Raw genomic sequence first — 18,667 nt, 5'->3', positions numbered from 1 at the left:
ATTACCAGAATACAGTGGGAAAGAATGACTAGCTTCCATTTCGCTAAGTGATCATGGAAGATTTTTTTTTTTTGAGGAACACTGATGCATAATGGTCTAGTGGATACCTGAGTTTTATTCCAGGCTCTGTCACTGACCTGCTGTGTGACCTCAGGCAAGTTGCTTCATCTCTTTAGGACCGTTTCTCCTCTTACCCTGTCTGTCTTGTTTATTTACATTGTTAGCTCCTCAGGGTGAGGACCCATGTGTGTACACAGCAACTAGGTGCTACTGCAACAGATAGTAAGTAAAAGGGTAGGGGAAAAAAAGAAAACTGAAGAGACTCCAGAGTTAAATAAATTCTTTACTTTCAAATATCATAGTGCCAGGCTTCTAATTCAAGTTAACAGTAGAATATATAGAGGGTGCTTAAGACACAGTCATTCACAAGCTCCTGAGGACTACTAGCCAGTACTGCACACCCAGAATATTTTTTTTTTCCTTACTGGGCTTAACCCTATTTTCATGTTACCAACACTACTACAGTAACAAACTCCACTCTATGAGGCCATCAGAGCTGTGTTTTCCAATAGATACAGACTCAGAGGCTTGCAATTTAAACCTGTCCGGCATCTCACCACATTTTTGAGCAAGGAAAACCGATTTTTAACACCCACCAAGAAGCACAGAATGTTAACGTTCCCCTTAAATATCTAGATCACACTTAATGCATATTTGAGACATGGCCATGAAATCTTTGGATAAGATCTGAATCCATATAAAGGTAAACTAGAGTCTCTCCAACAAGATAGATAGCCTACAACTTACTGAAATAATTTAACACCTCTACGAGAAGCACACAGGGCTATAGCAAGTCTAAGGGCTGTACACTTCATCTGAAGCATAGCTGTTATTGCTAACACTTCCATAGACCCATTCCTTCCCCCTCCGCTATCCATTGATGCGGTAATTCACATGGATTTCCGGTTTGATGTCGCACACAAACATCAGCAGGTTATTCAGGACTTCCTCCCTGTTCTTCTGGAAGTTGCCCTGGATTGTGCTCATCTTCACCTGGGTCTCCTTCTCTACTTCTGTGGTGCAGCTGCCGTGAGATCCAAGAGCCTAAGAAAGAAAGAGAGAAGTCCACTTAGAGATACTTGGCAACCAAACAAAATGTTGTGCTCAGGTGTATATACAGAATGGCAGAACAGTTACATCCTTTGGTGCACGGACTCGTGGTTAATGGACTGTACTGGGAACCGGGAGAGATCTGGGTTCCATTCCCAGCTCTACCAATAACCCAACATGTGAGCTTGGGCAAGTCCCTTCACTTCTCTGTGCCTCTATTTTCACCTCCCATCCCCAGACTGCCTTACATATTTAGATTAAGCTTTTGGGGGCAAAGTCGGTCTCCCTCTCTAGGTATTTGAGCAACGAGGCCCTGATTCCAGTTTAGGGCTCTCTAGGCACTACTGCAATAAGAAAATAATTTCAAATAAAAAACAAAGCCCTTTACAAACAATGTAATTTAAGACGTAAAGCACTTCTGCAATACAAATTCATCCCTTCTATTCTTTGATGTTCTTCAAAAATCCCCAACTCTGTGAGATTAAGCACCTCTGTTTACACCCTACACACTATTGTAGTCACCTCACTACAAGACAGGAATGATGGGGTATCACTTGAAAACTAACAACTCCCTGATCATTAGTATTCTTGGGTGATGTACGTAAGCAATGGGTATTAAGAGTTATGGACATATGCTGGAATGATTACTAAAGTGTGTTTAAAATAGGCATGCTGCGGGTGGGGGGGTAAACAGGTCTGCACTAGACAAATGAAGCGGAGTTTTCTCCACCTGGGAGTTCTTTGCAAAGCACTCTGAAAGACAATGAGAATGTATTTACATATCATGTAAACAGACCCGTGGGAGAGAAGACAAGATCCAACTACACCCAGCAGGAGAGAAACCTTGGTCTGGTTTTACTTTTCAAAGAAGCCATTGCAAAGGTTTACTTGTCTATAAAGACAGGGGGGCTGAACCTCAAGTGACGAACAACTGAATCAACTTTACTGTATTATAAATTGTGTAGAGTGAGAGCTTTTATAAAAGCCTATGACACCCTGGCGATTAATATCATTGTGAACTCTATGTACCAACACTACATATGGAATTATGGCTGCTCATTGATATTAGGCTTTCCAGTCTGTGACCAAAAGGGAGAAAAAGATTCCCCCAGAACATGAGGGATGGCAGCAACCTACAGTGAAATTAAGCAAGGTGCGACCAGAAACAATAGAAGCTCCATTTACATAGAGGACCAGCAGGGGGATGGGAAGCCCTCAGGAAGGGAAAAATCAGCATGAGGTCATCCTGCCTCTTGAAACAGTCATTGAACTTTGGACAACATAAGCAAGGAGAAATGCCATCTTCGGCATCCAGCACTGGCCAAGCATAAGGAAACACAGCTCTTGCAAGCTAAGAAAGATGGGTCCTTCAAGCAAAGGGGGGCTTGAAGTCTCAGGGAACTGAATATAGGTGTGAGAAACTATTGTGAACAAAACCTGTGCCTTGCTAGATTAAGTTTTAGACGCATGTTTTCACTTTCATTTGCTTGTTATCCTTTCTAACTTTATTCCTTTTACATAGTATAACGTAAAAACTAACAACAATAGGACATAGGCTAAGTTCCCTGTAAGCTTTGGGGGCCACACAGCAGCCTTCTTGGCGCCAGCGCCCAGGGAACCCGCCCGGGGGACTTGCTGAGGCCGGAGGAGGGTCGCCCCTCTCCCAGCCCCAACCTAGCCTGGCCCCCAAGGATCTGTGCTCTGCAATGTACAGCCCTCTCCTGGACCATTCAGAGATAATAAGGTTCATTTGTTCCTCTAAAGAGAAAAAAGCAGTTTACAGCTTATCTGGGGTAAATACACCCTTTCCCTGCAAGGTTTAGAGTAAAAAAGAACAGCCTACGTCCCGTGTTCCCTGTGATTTTTTTCCCACCCATGTGCCATGGAACCTCTCCCCGAACCCAGCCCCAGCTCAAACCTGCCAGGGGAGGGGTGCCTATCCTGTGGCTCCAGCCCCAGAGCTGCCGCAGTGGGGAGAGGCACCTCTTCCCCCCCCCCCCCAGCCCAGGTGCTGCTGCGGGGCATCCTCTCTCCACACCATAGCCCTGGAGCACCCTTCTGCACCCCAAACCTCGCACCCCCAGCCAGAGCCCTCACACCCCTGCACCCAACCCAGAGCCCCTCATCCCCGGCCAGAGCCCTCACACCCCTGCAACCCAACTCTCTGCCCCAGCCGAGCCCCCTCCCACACTCCAAACCCCTCGACCCCACCCCCACCACATGAATTTGGTTATGTGCACCAATATGAAGGTGATGTGTCACACATCACCTCCATATTGGTGCACATAACCTAATTCATTCTGCACATGGGTGGGAAAAAATCAGAGAGAACACGGGACATAGGCTGTTCTTTTTTACTCTAAACCTTGCAGGGAAAGGGTGTATTTACCCCAATAAGCTGTAAACTGCTTTTTTCTCTTTAGAGGAACAAATGAACCTTATTATCTCTGAACTGTCCAGGAGAGGGCTGGGAGTGTGTTGGGTTGCAGAGCACAGATCTTTCTCCCAGCTGTGGGCTGGGAGTGTGTTGGGTTCACCCTGCAAGTAGTAGCCTAGGCTGGTGGAAGCCAGACTGGGGCTGTAGACAGGCTGCTGAACCAGGGCTGTCCAGCACAGACACTTCAGGTTGTGACCTACATGCTGGTGGCGAGTGTCCCAGGCTGGGTGATGGGAGTAGGTGAGGGTAATCCAGGCCTCAGCAGTATTTCAGACAAATAAACTCTAGCATTAAATACCGTCTGTGGCCCAAGTGCCTTCTATCAAGGTACCATTGTAACAAACAGCATTTGTGAGAATGAACTGGATTTAGTAAGGGAAGCAGGAAGACGAGCATTGTCTCTGCTTCTAGCATTAATACATACTGTGCATGTTGCCAGAGTAACTTATAGTGTTATACTCTACGAACGGGACCGCAGGAGCACTGGTCAGTGTATGATCTTGTTAATTAACTGCTTTACTGCTAGGGCAGAAATTCCAGCTTCCGAGATGCGACAAAATATTTTTGATGCCCTGGCTCCTTTCCACTGATATAAACCAAGACATCTGGCTGCATGTTAAAGCACAGAGAAGCAATTAAGGGAAACTGCTCAAGGACAGGTTTCAGAGGAACAGCCGTGTTAGTCTGTATTCGCAAAAAGAAAAGGAGTACTTGTGGCACCTTAGAGACTAACCAATTTATTTGAGCATGAGCTTTCGTGAGCTACAGCTCACTTCATCAGATGTTTACCGTGGAAACTGCAGCAGACTTACAAGTTTCTTCATGCAGTTGCAACTGCATGAAGAAACTTGTAAGTCTGCTGCAGTTTCCACGGTAAACATCTGATGAAGTGAGCTGTAGCTCACGAAAGCTCATGCTCAAATAAATTGGTTAGTCTCTAAGGTGCCACAAGTACTCCTTTTCTTTTTGCGAATACAGACTAACACGGCTGTTCCTCTGAAACCTGTCATTATGCAAGGCACTGCATTTAGCCGTATGGAGTGGAAATCTATCAACTGCATGAAGAAACTTGTAAGTCTGCTGCAGTTTCCACGGTAAACATCTGATGAAGTGAGCTGTAGCTCACGAAAGCTCATGCTCAAATAAATTGGTTAGTCTCTAAGGTGCCACAAGTACTCCTTTTCTTTTTGCTCAAGGACAGAACACCCCATGTGGAACGTTCCACCAAGAGGAGCAGCAGCCAAACATGATTTCCCAGAGATCTAACCACATCATCACATGCAGATCTCAGTGCAAGTAACACTGATGGAGCTCGGTGGCTGATTTGATGGCAACAAATTATCTAACTAACAGCTGCTTCCTTGGCTTTGAACTCCTTCTCCCTCTGTAGGCGGTACTGCTCAATCTCTTCCTGGGCTTCTTCTTTCGCCTGCTTCAGCCTCCGGTTCTTTCCTGTTTCCAAAGAAAGAGCCTTATTAAGGAACAATTTACGCCCGACAGCCAGGCCAGATTTAACAGTGACAGCACTTTCTCCCAAGCTATTGGACTCTCACAGCAATTGCTGTAGCATTTGCAATTATAGCAAGCTATGAAGAGACTGCAGGAGGTCAACTCCAGAATGCAGTATACCCTCTCCAACCTCCCACAGCCTTCCAAATTCATACAGATAACTGGTATTTCCATATTCTCCAGGAAGCGCTTGAAGGGCACTTGTGTGCCATTGATCCATTGCCACACTCTCCAGCTGGTGAGCTCTGATAATGAACAAATAGTCACCAAACCCAGCAGATGTTGCTAGAAAACACTCCGCCGCTGGCTCAGCTTACAGAAGGAGTACAGCTCATTGCAGAGCACTGTGAATCTGCATGGCAGAGAGGTCAAGTTATCCTAATTTTGCCGCAAGACAGATGTGCAGCTGCCGTAAGAGAGTTAGCTGCTATATGAACTTTTCCCCTTCAAGATTTCTGTAATTAAACTGAACTAAAGCCATCCAGTTCCCATACAACAGCGTAAGAAACTGAAGCTACTAGGCCAGAAGCAGTCCTTAAAACCGGTCTTGAAAAATGTGACACCTTGAACTCCTCAGGGCTGGGACTATGGATGAATTCCTAGCTCCACTTATATCAATGGCAAAACTCTCATTGACTTGGATGGGGCCAGGCTCTCTATGTAAGTAGTCAACATATATATATATATATATATATATATATATATATATATATATATACACACACACACACAACGTCCCTTTCATTAACAACAGCCAAGGGAGTAAACCTACCAGCTAGAGGCAGATAAGAAACATGGAGGAGCCACCCAATTAAGGCCAGTATTTGCCCAATAAAACTGGTCCAGCCCCCAGTTGATAGGATTCCTAATAGAGCAGTACCTGGAGGCCTTGCTTGGTGGCACCATCTTTCATGTTAATTTTTAGATAGTAGAACAGTTTTCTGATGAATCCGAAGCCTTTCAATGCCTCTCCAGCTGCTGGAATGGAGAAGTGTCACCCACCCCCTCTTTCCCATACATCCCCCCAGGAGACAGAGCTTTCTCAGGAGCTTGCCCGAGATTGTGCAACGAACTCCCACAGGAACTAAGGACCACCACAAACCTCGCCACCTTCCACTTTAAGTGCAAAGTGCATTTCGTTGATCTTGCCCTCTCTAACAAAAACATAGCCACATATGCGAATATAGATTAATATTTAAAAAAATAGAACACACTGCACTGCACACACTTTTCTCTCAAGTGACAGATCCTAAGCCTGATCTACACTAGGACATTAGGTTGGTGTAACTAGATCCCTTTGAGGGCACGAAAAATCCACACTCCTGAACGACACAGTTATTACACCCGCCCAACACACACCCCGTGTGCACATCACTAGGACGATGGAAGGGGGATTGACTTGGTCTGCAGCAGCTGTGTGAAACAGTGATCAGTTTCACTACTGCTCAAAGGGTCCTGAAAAAAAAGCAACAAAACTGACCACTCTTTTGATTCATCCCTCTATTGCTTGAGAAAGCTACCAGCAGTGATACTGGAGCCACCTGTCTGCAGACTCAGCAAAGCTGCACTGTGCTAGTTTACAGCCTGTTCATCTTTGGAAGATTTTTTTTCAAACATGGAAATCGTATATATATAGCGCCATGGAAGTTTTCCTATTTGCCACTGAAAAGTTGATTTTTTTTTCCATTCCACGAATAACCTAGCTAGTTTACTCTATTATTCCTGGGGTCATATTGTTTGTTATTCACAAACATGTGGGAGGCCAGTTTGCCTGTGAAAACATTCACAAACCTCTATAGTTATATGTATTATACCAAATGATGATTTGTCCAACAAATTGTACCAGAAAGCGTTATTCATCAACTGCTAGTCTCCTGCTTAAAGAGCTGAAGTTATCCAATCAGAAACAATACCATATGATTTGGGTGACAAATCACGTCATGAAGAGCAAAAAGCTTGAAATCAGCTGAAATCTGTTTCCAGAAGCTATTTGGCAAATATGTACAAACGGATACAATTGCACAAATCAAGATAGGTTCCATGAGCTGAGAGGGACGTCAGATAATTAGTAATTAATAACTTGACCAGCTCTACTCCTAAGTAAGACTAAGATTTAGTCACGGGTATTTTTAGTAAAAGTCATAGACAGGTCATGGACAGTAAACAAAAATTCACAGCCCGTGGTCTGCCCGTGACTTTTACTATATACCCTTGACTAAATCTTGGGTGCTCTGGAGGGGGGGCTCCAGAGATGCCATGGGTGCTCTGGGGCAGGCACCATCTGGGGGCATTGCCGGTGCTCTGGGGGAGGGGGCAGTGGCCGGAGACTGCCCCAGCAGCAGCCAGTGCGGCTGGCCCAGGAGCCACCTGTGTGGCCCTGGGGTCGGTCACACCAGCCGCTGCAGAAGTCACAGAAAGTCACAGAATCCATGACAGAGTCACGGCCTTACTCCCAAGTAACTGGTGTGCAGGACATCGCATTCTTCTTTGGGCTTAGTAAACGGTCTTGTGAGACAGAGGAAGTCTAAGAGTTTCAGGCCCACCCTCCTGTTCCAGGGGGAAGTAAGAGCGGGAACCAGGGTCTTCCACCAATCCCCTCTTCAACCTGGGAGGGGACATCAGCACAAAACCCGAACACTGAGCCAGCTGCAATTAATTTACGGCAGCGGAACCTAATGCAGGGCACTGGTAAGCAAGAGCCAAACCAGAACCAACGTGTCTCCCACGCACCCGGCCTTGCAGGAGTCCTTCGCACAAGGGAAGGTCCTGTCCTTACATTTTTGTAAGCTTGGGTCTTGACTGGTACCCACTCAGTCCCTGCATGACAGATCCCCCGTGGCCCCACGTCCTCCCATTTCCCCTCCCACCCCCCACACGCGCACCCCCCACCCACACACACACACACACCCCCACACACACACACCCCACACACACACCCCCTCACCCACACACACACACACCCACACCCCCCCACACACACACACACCCTCACCCCCTCACCCACACACCCCCCACCCCCGGCCCCTTGGCCCCGCCCGGACAGACACGCAGCGGCCTGGGCGCGGGCCAGGGGCAGCCAGACGAGAGCCCACCCGGGCCGCCCCTTGGGCGACTCACAGCGGCCCCCAGACCGGACACGGGGGCAAACGGGCCCCGGCTCCAGGCCCGGCGCCCGCTCCCCGGGGGAGCCCCGGCCCCTCCGCCGCAGGGGAGGCCCCCGGGCCTGGCCCCCCGCCGCCCGGGCACTCACGCTTGCGGGCTTCGGCCACCTTCTCGGCCGCGCGCTTCTCGGCCTGCAGCAGCTGCTGGATGCCCTGCGACTGGCTGGCCATGGCGGCTCCCGGGCTCTGCGCTGCGCTGCTCCGCCGGCCCGGCCGGGTCACGTGGGCCGCCGCTCACCTGACCCCGTCAGCTGACAGCGAGCGAGCGAGCGAGCGGGGGGGCGGGGCGCGCGAGCCTCCCCCCTACCCCCCTTCACTGCAGGCTCCGCCCCCCACTGGCGCCCAATGGCTGCAGCGCCCCAACCCCCCTCCCCTCCCCCGCTCTGCAGAGCGCTGACCACCCCGCCCCCGCCCGTGGGCCTTGGCCTCTGCCCCGCCCCCCCATCGCTGTGGGGGGACCTCCCTTCTGCCCCCCCAGGCCCACAATGGCCGGGGTCCTTCCACCCCTTTCTGCCCTCCTGCTTTGCCCCCTCCCCCGGCTGCGGGTGGATCTGGGATGGGGGGCAGAGCCGCAGCCCTGTCTGCTGAGCACCCAGGGGTGCAGGAGAACGTGGCAGGGTGGCTAGGGTGACCAGAGCGCAAGGGTGAAGAAGCGGGGCAGGGACAGGGGTGGAGGGGGGGATAATAGGCATCTATATAAAACAAAGCCCCAAATACCAGGACGGCCCCGAGAAAATCGGGGCATCTGGTCCCCCTGATGGGCACTGCATCATTCCCGCACCCCACATCCGAATCTGGCCCCGGCACAGCGCCATGAGACCCCGTTGGTGTGAGCACCAATATGCCAGCGTGTGATCACACTGCGTGAAAAGTCCCACGCTGGGACATAAGGAGACTCACACTGCTTCCAAAGGCCTGTGCTCTGAACCCCGAAACGCAGAATGCGGAAAAGTGCCTGGGAATTTATGAACTTCTCGGAACATTTGGGTCTGAGATTTTCAAAGGGTCCTGAGAGAATTAGGTACCCAACTCCCATTGGAAAACACCTAATTTCCTTTGTATCCCTTTGAAAATACCAGAATTGGCCTTCACGGTAGAGTTGCATAGTGTAAGTTACACCTACAATTATCGCCATAATAGAGGAATTAAAGCTGTGGCAGTGATTCACAGTTCTGCAGGGAGGAATTAGTATCTGCTGGTACATCTTTCCTGTCTCCAATGATGGAAAGGACATGGGGCAATGAGTCAGGCTGGATATTTAGAGAACTAAATAGGAATGATGAGCGTTTGGCCTGATGACCTTCTGCCAGTCCCAGAGGCTAAGTCAATGAGGTTAGTGGGCCTGTCAATCCAGCACCAAATTCACTTCAATGAAAAGGAGAGATAAGGAGAAAGGCTTTGATCCTAACACTGTATGTTGAACCAAACTTGGAGACTGCTGCAGATTCATGTGATCGACAAAACAGAAATGGCAGTAGAGATGCAAACACACATATGCGCGCTGTCCCACCAATGTACCTCTCAGCTCCCACTACACAGATCTTGGGGGACAAGAAGGGAATTCGGACTCCGTGCTCGGTGTCTGATGTAACTCCCATTGAAGGCAACTGGTCGCCTCTCATTAAAGTCAATGGGGTGGATCAGGCTGTCAGCCCTTTACCCATCTCTGTACCCATTGCCAACCAGGGTTCCTGATTGCAATAATGAATTTTCAGAAGTAAACGTTGGTCCTTTTAAAAGTGGGCTGTGGCCACCAAATCAGTTCATACATGGTCACGGAACAACTGCCAAATGCTAACAATTTTCAGCCATTGCATGCCCGCTCCGGATTTAAAGCAGCTTCTTACCCTATTCCTGTTCCCTGGAGCCATCCACCCCTCTCCCACTCTAAATGGACTGACCCAAAGCCCAGTGAAATCCTTCCATTAACTTCAGTGGGCTGTGGATCTGGTCCAGGACCATCCCTTTCCTTCTACACTGTCCTGTGAATCAGGGAAAGTGAAGATTTCCACCTGGATGTTCATCTGTTAGAAGCAGCAGGTTTTAAGGGACGTGTGTATGTTTTTAATTAGTGCCCATTAGAGATGAACCCACAATATAGACTTGCTGTAAAATGCTTTAAAACAATACAACAGTCACATGCTCGCATGTGGCAAACCATCTGAGGCTGACATTTCCTTCCTCCTGAGTCAATATGGATGGTGGGGGTTTTCCTTCCTGCAGGATAATTGCCTTTTTCAGATATCTAGACTAACACTGCCATTGACTGTCATCACAGATATTCTGGAGCAGGTGCACCAGGCCAGCTCATCTTTCCAAAGTCAGAGAATCTGAGCTGGGACAGGCTCAACAGGTCCCAACATTTCAAGGCCCAGTTTCCAACAGATTTCAAATTAATTGGCATTGCAAGCATTTCTGAATCTAGTTTTTATTCCCCACCATATTCTACATGAACCTGCCACTGTGTATTATGGAGAAACATGCTATCTCTGCATAGTTAATACTGAACCTCGCTTCCCATTATTAGTCCAGTGCTGGCTCTCAACCATCATTAATTTAACAAATATGAAACTTTGTCAAGGTTTGACATAGCCCTGAAGGGAAGAACATTTTTGTAAGCTTGGGGCTTGACTGGTACATGCTTCCGCTCTGTTCTAGGGAGAAATGAGCTGCACCAACCCTTTCTTAACATGCATTACTTCCCCCTCTGTGATAGCTTAGCTGGACTGGCTAGTGCAACGGAGGGATGGAGCACGGGTTCTGCCCACTCCCAGCCTCTATCCACACACTCCTTGCTCACCTGTCAGGTGAAGTACAGCCCTGCGATGGTTTAGTGATGTGGGTAGCCCATGCACAAGAATAAAAGGGTTTCTGTCGTCCCCTTATTCCTCTCTACAGAATAGTCATGAAGCCAGACTTCTGCAAGCCCTTGGTTAGTCAAAAAGCTACAGCCTCATGTGATACATACTAATACAAACAGAGTTATGATGATTCACACCAGGACGTGTATTCAATATTATTTTAAAACTCCATCAGTGCAATTTCCAGTGAATGGGTGCACAGTTAAACATGGCTGGTATTTTTTGCAAATAGCTTTGCCTGAAATGAAAAGATTTTCATTTCCTTTGGCCCTTTTAATGGAATTTTTCAATTTTTTAAAATTAAACAAAATTGTTTTTTAATGGAAGCATTTTTCCCAGTTTTCCTTCCTTCTCTGCCATTTCCCCCCACGGGAACTTGACTTTAAGCACTCACATAACTGTTTTGCTGAATCAGCCCCTCCATCCCAATGAATCATGAGATCTTTCTACAACAAGACAAAATAGCAAAAAGAACGAGGAGTAGTTGTGGCACCTTAGAGACTAACAAATTTATTTAGTCTCTAAGGTGCCACAAGTACTCCTCGTTCTTTTTGCTGATACAGACTAACATGGCTGCCCCTCTGAAAGAAAAAATAGCTTTCTTTTGTCTCCTTTTAGCTTTGCTTTGAGTTTCTAAAAAGAGCCAGTACAAAAATGTTTCCCTGTCCCAATAACTTGTGGTCATTAAAGATCCCAAGGCACTTTCTGTAAGAGATGGGATGCTAGTCCTAGTGTCTGGCCTCCTTCCAGCTCAGGCAATTACATTCTTCCTCCCTAAAGTCCCCCCCACACACATTTCAACTGGATACACTATTATTCTTCAGTTGCTGACCTAAACTGTTGTGTAGTGCAGCTGTCTGCTTTTTAAAAAAGCCGCTGAGTTCAATCCGTAAATATCTGAGTTAGTTGCATGTTAATAGCAATTGAAGTGATCGCTGTATATCCCTTACCTATTTTATGAGGTTTAATTCGTTAATGTAAATAACTTTGCAATCCTGGGATGAAAACTACTATATAAGTGCAGGTTAATGATTAATTATTAGTGATTAATTGTTAATGATTATTATTATTGGTTGAGCATTGATAATTATTTGTTGTTGTTGTGATAGATTTATAAATGAAATAAAACAACAGAAACTTAAGACAATGTATAGGGAGAATTTTGACACGGTCAAATGAAGGATTGGGCCAGATCCTCAGCTAGTAATTCCAATGACTTCAACTTATGCCAGCTGAGGATCTGGCTCAAAAGTGGACTCCACGGGGGAAAGAATGCTCCATTTTCAATCTAGACTTTGTGATCCATGGGCCAACTTTATTATCCCTCATGTAACTCAGTTGCAGCCCCCGGAGTTCCACCAGGGGGAAATTTGGATCAATGTGTGGATGGAGAGAGTAGACTTGCTAACAGAATTTTCAGGAGGCTGTACTCATGCTGTGAACCATTGTCACCTTTCCCCGGACAAATCTGTTGCATCATGAAATTGTGACAGAAGCAATACGGGGCTGCTTCAGTATCCTGTGAGCACTGCTTGTAGTATATGAAACAGCCCAATCCGAATCATAACTGCCGTCTGAAAATCAGGACAGGTGGCATAGAATCATAGACTCATAGAATATCAGGGTTGGAAGGGACCTCAGGAGGTCATCTAGTCCAACCCCCTGCTCAAAGCAGGACCGATCCCTGACTAAATCATCCCAGCCAGGGCTTTGTCAAGCCTGACCTTAAAAACTTCTAGGGAAGGAGATTCCACCACCTCCCTAGGTAATGCATTCCAGTGTTTCACCACCCTCCTAGTGAAAAAGTTTTTCCTAATCTCCAACCTAAATCTCTCCCACTGCAACTTGAGACCATTACTCCTTGTTCTGTCATCTGCCACCACTGAGAACAGTCTAGATCCATCCTCTTTGGAACCCCCTTTCAGGTAGTTGAAAGCAGCTATCAAATCCCCCCTCATTCTTCTCTTCCGTAGACTAAACATCCCCAGTTCCCTCAGCCTCTCCTCATAACTCATGTGTTCCAGTCCCCTAATCATTTTTGTTGCCCTCCGCTGAACTCTTTCCAATTTTTTCACATCCTTCTCGTAGTGTGGGGCCCAAAACTGGACACAGTACTCCAGATGAGGCCTCACCAGTGTCGAATATAGGGGAACGATCACGTCCCTCAATCTGCTGGCAATGCCCCTACTTATACATCCCAAAATGCCATTGGCCTTCTTGGCAACAAAGGCGCACTGTTGACTCATATCCAGCTTCTCGTCCACTGTAACCCGTAGGTCCTTTTCTGCAGAACTGCTGCCGAGCCATTCGGTCCCTAGTCTGTAGCGGTGCATTGGATTCTTCCTTCTTAAGCGCAGGACTCTGCACTTGTCCTTGTTGAACTTCATCAGATTTCTTTTGGCCCAATCCTCCAATTTGTCTAGGTCCCTCTGTATCCTATCCCTACCCTCCAGCGCATTTACCTCTCCTCCCAGTTTAGTGTCATCTGCAAACTTGCTGAGGGTGCAATCCACACCATCCTCCAGATCATTTATGAAGATATTGAACAAAACCAGCCCCAGGACCGACCCTTGGGGCACTCCACTTGATACCGGCTGCCAACTAGACATGGAGCCATTGATCACTACCCGTTGAGCCCGACAATCTAGCCAGCTTTCTCTCCACCTTATAGTCCATTCATCCAGCCCAGACTTCTTTAACTTGCTGGCAAGAATACTATGGGAGACTGTGTCAAAAGCTTTGCTAAAGTCAAGGAACAACATGTCCACTGCTTTCCCCTCATCCACAGACCCAGTTATCTTGTCATAGAAGGCAATTAGATTAGTCAGGCATGACTTGCCCTTGGTGAATCCATGCTGACTGTTCCTGATCACTTTCCTCTCCTCTAAGTGCTTCAGAATTGATTCCTTGAGGACCTGCTCCATGATTTTTCCAGGGACTGAGGAGAGGCTGACTGGCCGGTAGTTCCCAGGATCCTCCTTCTTCCCTTGTTTAAAGATGGGCACTACATTAGCCTTTTTCCAGTCATCCGGGACCTCCCCCAATCGCCATGAGTTTTCAAAGATAATGGCCAATGGCTCTGCAATCACATCCGCCAACTCCTTTAGCACTCTCAGATGCAGTGCATCCGGCCCCATGGACTTGTGCACGTCCAGCTTTTCTAAATAGTCCCGAACCACTTCTTTCTCCATAGAGGGCTGGTCCCCTCCTCCCCATGCTGTGCTGCCCAGTGCAGTAGTCTGGGAGCTGACCTTGTTCGTGAAGACAGAAGCAAAAAAAGCATTGAGTACATTAGCTTTTTCCACATCCTCTGTCACTAGGTTGCCTCCCTCATTCAGTAAGGGGCCCACGCTTTCCTTGGCTTTCTTCTTGTTGCTAACATACCTGAAGAAACCCTTCTTGTTACTCTTAACATCTCTTGCTAGCTGCAACTCCAGGTGTGATTTGGCCTTCTTGATTTCACTCCTGCATGCCCGAGCAATATTTTTATACTCTTCCCTGGTCATTTGTCCAATCTTCCACTCCTTGTAAGCTTCTTTTTTGTATTTAAGATCAGCAAGGATTTCACTGTTAAGCCAAGCCGGGCGCCTGCCATATTTACTATTCTTTCTACACATTGGGATGGTTTGTCCCTGTAACCTCAATAAGGATTCTTTAAAATACAGCCAGCTCTCCTGGACTCCTTTCCCCCTCATGTTATTCTCCCAGGAGATCTTGCCCATTAGCTCCCTGAGGGAATCAAAGTCTGCTTTTCTGAAGTCCAGGTTCCGTATTCTGCTGCTTTCCTTTCTTCCTTGTGTCAGGATCCTGAACTTGACCATGTCATGGTCACTGCCTCCCAGGTTCCCATCCACTTTTGTTTCCCCTACGAATTCTTCCCAGTTTGTGAGCAGCAGGTCAAGAAGAGCTCTGCTCCTAGTTGGTTCCTCCAGCACTTGCACCAGGAAATTGTTGCAGCAGAGTAGATTGGTGCGGAGCGGAGAGCAGTTTGGAGGAGTTGAAGCAGAGCAGATTGGCGTTGGAGCGGAGAGCAGTTTGGAGGAGTTGAAGCAGAGCAGATTGGCGTTGGAGCAGAGAGCAGTTTGGAGGAGTTGAAGCAGAGTAGATTGGTGTTGGAGTGGAGAGCAGTTTGGAGGAGTTGAAGCAGAGCAGATTGGCGTTGGAGCAGAGAGCAGTTTGGAGGAGTTGAAGCAGAGTAGATTGGTGTTGGAGTGGAGAGCAGTTTGGAGGAGTTGAAGCAGAGCAGATTGGCGTTGGAGCAGAGAGCAGTTTGGAGGAGTTGAAGCCGAGCGGATCGGCGGTGGAGCAGAGAGCAGTTTGAAGGAGTTGAAGCAGAGTGGATTGGAGTTGGAGCAGAGAGCAGTTTGGAGGAGTTGAAGCAGAGTGGATCGGTGTTGGAGCAGAGAGCAGTTTGGAGGAGTTGAAGCAGAGCGGATTGGCGGTGGAGCAGAGAGCAGTTTGGAGGAGTTGAAACAGAGCGGATTGGCGGTGGAGCAGAGAGCAGTTTGGAGGAGTTGAAGCAGAGTAGTTTGGTGCTGGAGCGGAGAGCAGTTTGGAGGAGTTGAAGCCGAGCGGATCGGCGGTGGAGCAGAGAGCAGTTTGAAGGAGTTGAAGCAGAGTGGATCGGTGTTGGAGCAGAGAGCAGTTTGGAGGAGTTGAAGCAGAGTAGATTGGTGCTGGAGCGGAGAGCAGTTTGGAGGAGTTGAAGCCGAGCGGATCGGCGGTGGAGCAGAGAGCAGTTTGAAGGAGTTGAAGCAGAGTGGATCGGTGTTGGAGCAGAGAGCAGTTTGGAGGAGTTGAAGCAGAGTAGATTGGTGCTGGAGCAGAGAGCAGTTTGGAGGAGTTGAAGCAGAGCAGATTGGCATTGGAGCAGAGAGCAGTTTGGAGGAGTTGAAGCAGAGTGGATTGGCATTGGAGCAGAGAGCAGTTTGGAGGAGTTGAAGCAGAGCGGATCAGTGGTGGAGCAGAGAGCAGTTTGGAGGAGTTGAAGCAGAGTGGATTGGCAGTGGAGCAGAGAGCAGTTTGGAGGAGTTGAAGCAGAGTGGATTGGCGTTGGAGCAGAGAACCGTTTGGAGGAGTTGAAGCAGAGCGGATTGGTGGTGGAGCAAAGAGCAGTTTGGAGGGAAGCAGAGGAGAGTTTGGAGAAGTGCTGTGGTGGGCTAAGAAGACCAAGGCCCTAGGTAAAGGGACACCTGGTTTGTGCAGAGGGAGGGCAGGAAGCCCCACAAGCTGAAGGGCAGGAGAGGGAAGTAGCCCAGGGGAAGGAACTGCTAGTTCAAGCCGTTTACCACTATCTCTAGGGTCCCTGGGCTGGGATCTGGAGTAGAGGGCGGTCCTGGGTCCCTCCCTCTCCACTCCCGTCCTCTAGGACACTAGTGGGGCAGTTAATACCCCAGTTCAGGGGTGAGAAATGGTGCCCTGAACCCTCCACATGAAGAGGAAGTGTGAGACCCATCAAAGTAGTACCGGCAATTTGCCACAAGTTCAGTAAGTGCGGTCTTTCCTATAATAGACAAACCCAAAGCTTTGATTGCTTGTCGCCATTACTGATTCCCTGGTGATTTCTGCAAGAACAGGGGTTGGCCTGGAAACATTCCATTTAGGTAACAATGTTTCAACTGCTGCAAAAACTCCCTCTGTGTTTTCAGCGTGGCAGCTTTGGCTTTCACTTTGTGCCCCAAACCGCTGAGTAACAGTGCTGCGTGCTAGTAAACAGCTGTGGCCATCAGGTGGTTGCAGTTCAGTGATGAATGAAATACGCCCAGAATATGTAAATTGTTCAGTGCTTTGAGAGATGTGTGGCTAGATGAAGGGATGCTGTGTAACTGTCATTCATTATTAATATTGCTCAGAGACATTGAAAGTTTTCAAGGGCTCCGTTTCATGTGGATGCTTGTTATAAGCGCTGGAGACCAGGAAAATACACCGACAATCACACAAAACAGAGTAAATGGGACAGAATGACCTTTCCGCATTGTGAAAGAAATGGCTCTAGAGCCAGGTCTCTAGGGCAAGAGTCCTGAGGGTAGTAGGGCTCCCTCTGCAGAGAAACTCTTAGGGCAGGTGGACACTGAAAACCGTAGAACTTTGGTGAAGACTCTACTACGCTAACGGGAGAGTTTCTACAGTCAGCACAGTCAATGCACCTCCATGAGAGATGGTAGCTATGTCCAGGGGAGAAACCCTCCAGTTGCCATAGCGCTGTCTACACCGGGGATTAGGTCAGCATAGCTGCGTCGCTCGGGGGCGTGGATTTTTCACTCCCCAGAGTGACGTAGTTATACTGATACAAGTTTGTAGCGTAGGCCTGGCCTTGTTCCCCAAAGCAAGATGAGGCTGGGAATAGCTCCGACTGGCTACGTGAGGAATTAGAGCAAACACCTGATTCCGGCTTGTGTTGTGTTCGCAGCAGCTGCCTCTGCCCATAAGATATAGAGCATACAGAAGCAGAACAACCTTAAGCACAGAGCAAATATCTATGAAAGAACCAGCAGCAGTAGCTCAGCTGTAGTAGGTAGGAAGGATGGTCTTGTGGGAAAGGCACTTTGTTGGGACTCTGAATATTTGGGTTTAATTCCTGGCTCTGCTATCAGACTCCTTGTGTGATCCTTATTCAAGTCCCTCAGGGCCAGATTTTCAGAAGCATTTAGGCCCCAAAAGATTCAAATAGGTGCCCAGTGAGATTAACCTGTTGCGGTGTTTTTTCTCAATCCCACTAGGTGTCTATCTGCATCTTTGAAAATCTGGCTCTTAGTCTCTCTGTGCCGCACTTTCCCCGCCCCTAAAATAAGGATAATGTATTTCCCCATCTCACAGGTACAAAGATGATGGAGGGATCATATACGTAAATAGATCATAGAATCATAGAATTCTATGATTCTGTGATTTGTTTGTGTGCCGCTGTAAACCTTATGTGGTCCATGTACCTCTCTGCAACGGAGGAGTAAAATGCTCCTGCTGGGGTAAAGTGAGTGGCAAACTCTGATTTGGTAGCATTTCACACTCATGTGGCACAGATTTAAGGCCCAGAGCCTCAAAGATATAGAGGTGCCAAACTCTGGTTGATTTCAATGAGAGTTTGATGCTTAAATACCTTTCAGGATTCTTGGTCCAAATGACTACACCAGGCGCAAGGCCCTGCTGAATCAGGCCCATAGGATTCCCCTGCATCACACCTCCTTTCTTACTGCTAGTTCCCTCCCTCCATCCCATCCACCCACTGCCCTTTTCCCTACACTGCTCCTTGCAAGGCAGATCTTCGCGCTGAACATCAATCTCTGTTCTCGCCACCTCATCCGTCAGCTTTGCAAGTCCCCCAGCAACAAACCTGCTGCTGTCAAAACTTGTCTTTCATTGTCTGGCAATTGTGGACAAGGCCCAAGGCCATTCACTCTGCAGGAGTAAAGAGTTGCTAATGCAGCCCCACAGCTAAGTGTGCAATGGGTTGGGAGGAGGGGGAATGGTGTGAGCTCGGTGTAATGAAACAGCATCTCGATGGATTCAGGACATTAATAGGGTGGATCAAGCTGAAATAAGCATGGTAAAAAACTAATTATCAAGAACAATACATCATCTTCCAACACCAGTAC

The 18,667-nt window shown here is 48.0% G+C and overlaps 1 protein-coding gene across 1 annotated transcript; it reads right to left on the bottom strand.

Annotated features, from left to right (window-relative positions):
* Window positions 1-325: 325 nt before the first annotated feature.
* On the bottom strand, window positions 326-8,469 carry ATP6V1G1 (ATPase H+ transporting V1 subunit G1). The gene is made up of 3 exons (XM_048822784.2): window positions 8,307-8,469; window positions 4,899-4,999; window positions 326-1,104 (listed from the first exon to the last, which is right to left on the bottom strand). Exons 1-3 carry the CDS (start codon window positions 8,386-8,388, stop codon window positions 931-933), a joined length of 357 nt encoding a protein of 118 aa, XP_048678741.1. The 5' UTR covers window positions 8,389-8,469; the 3' UTR covers window positions 326-930.
* Window positions 8,470-18,667: the final 10,198 nt, after the last annotated feature.

Source organism: Caretta caretta, chromosome 16, assembly GCF_965140235.1.
Source record: "Caretta caretta isolate rCarCar2 chromosome 16, rCarCar1.hap1, whole genome shotgun sequence".
Classification (NCBI taxonomy): domain Eukaryota; kingdom Metazoa; phylum Chordata; order Testudines; family Cheloniidae; genus Caretta; species Caretta caretta.
This window is presented reverse-complemented; position numbering and strand designations above follow the sequence as displayed.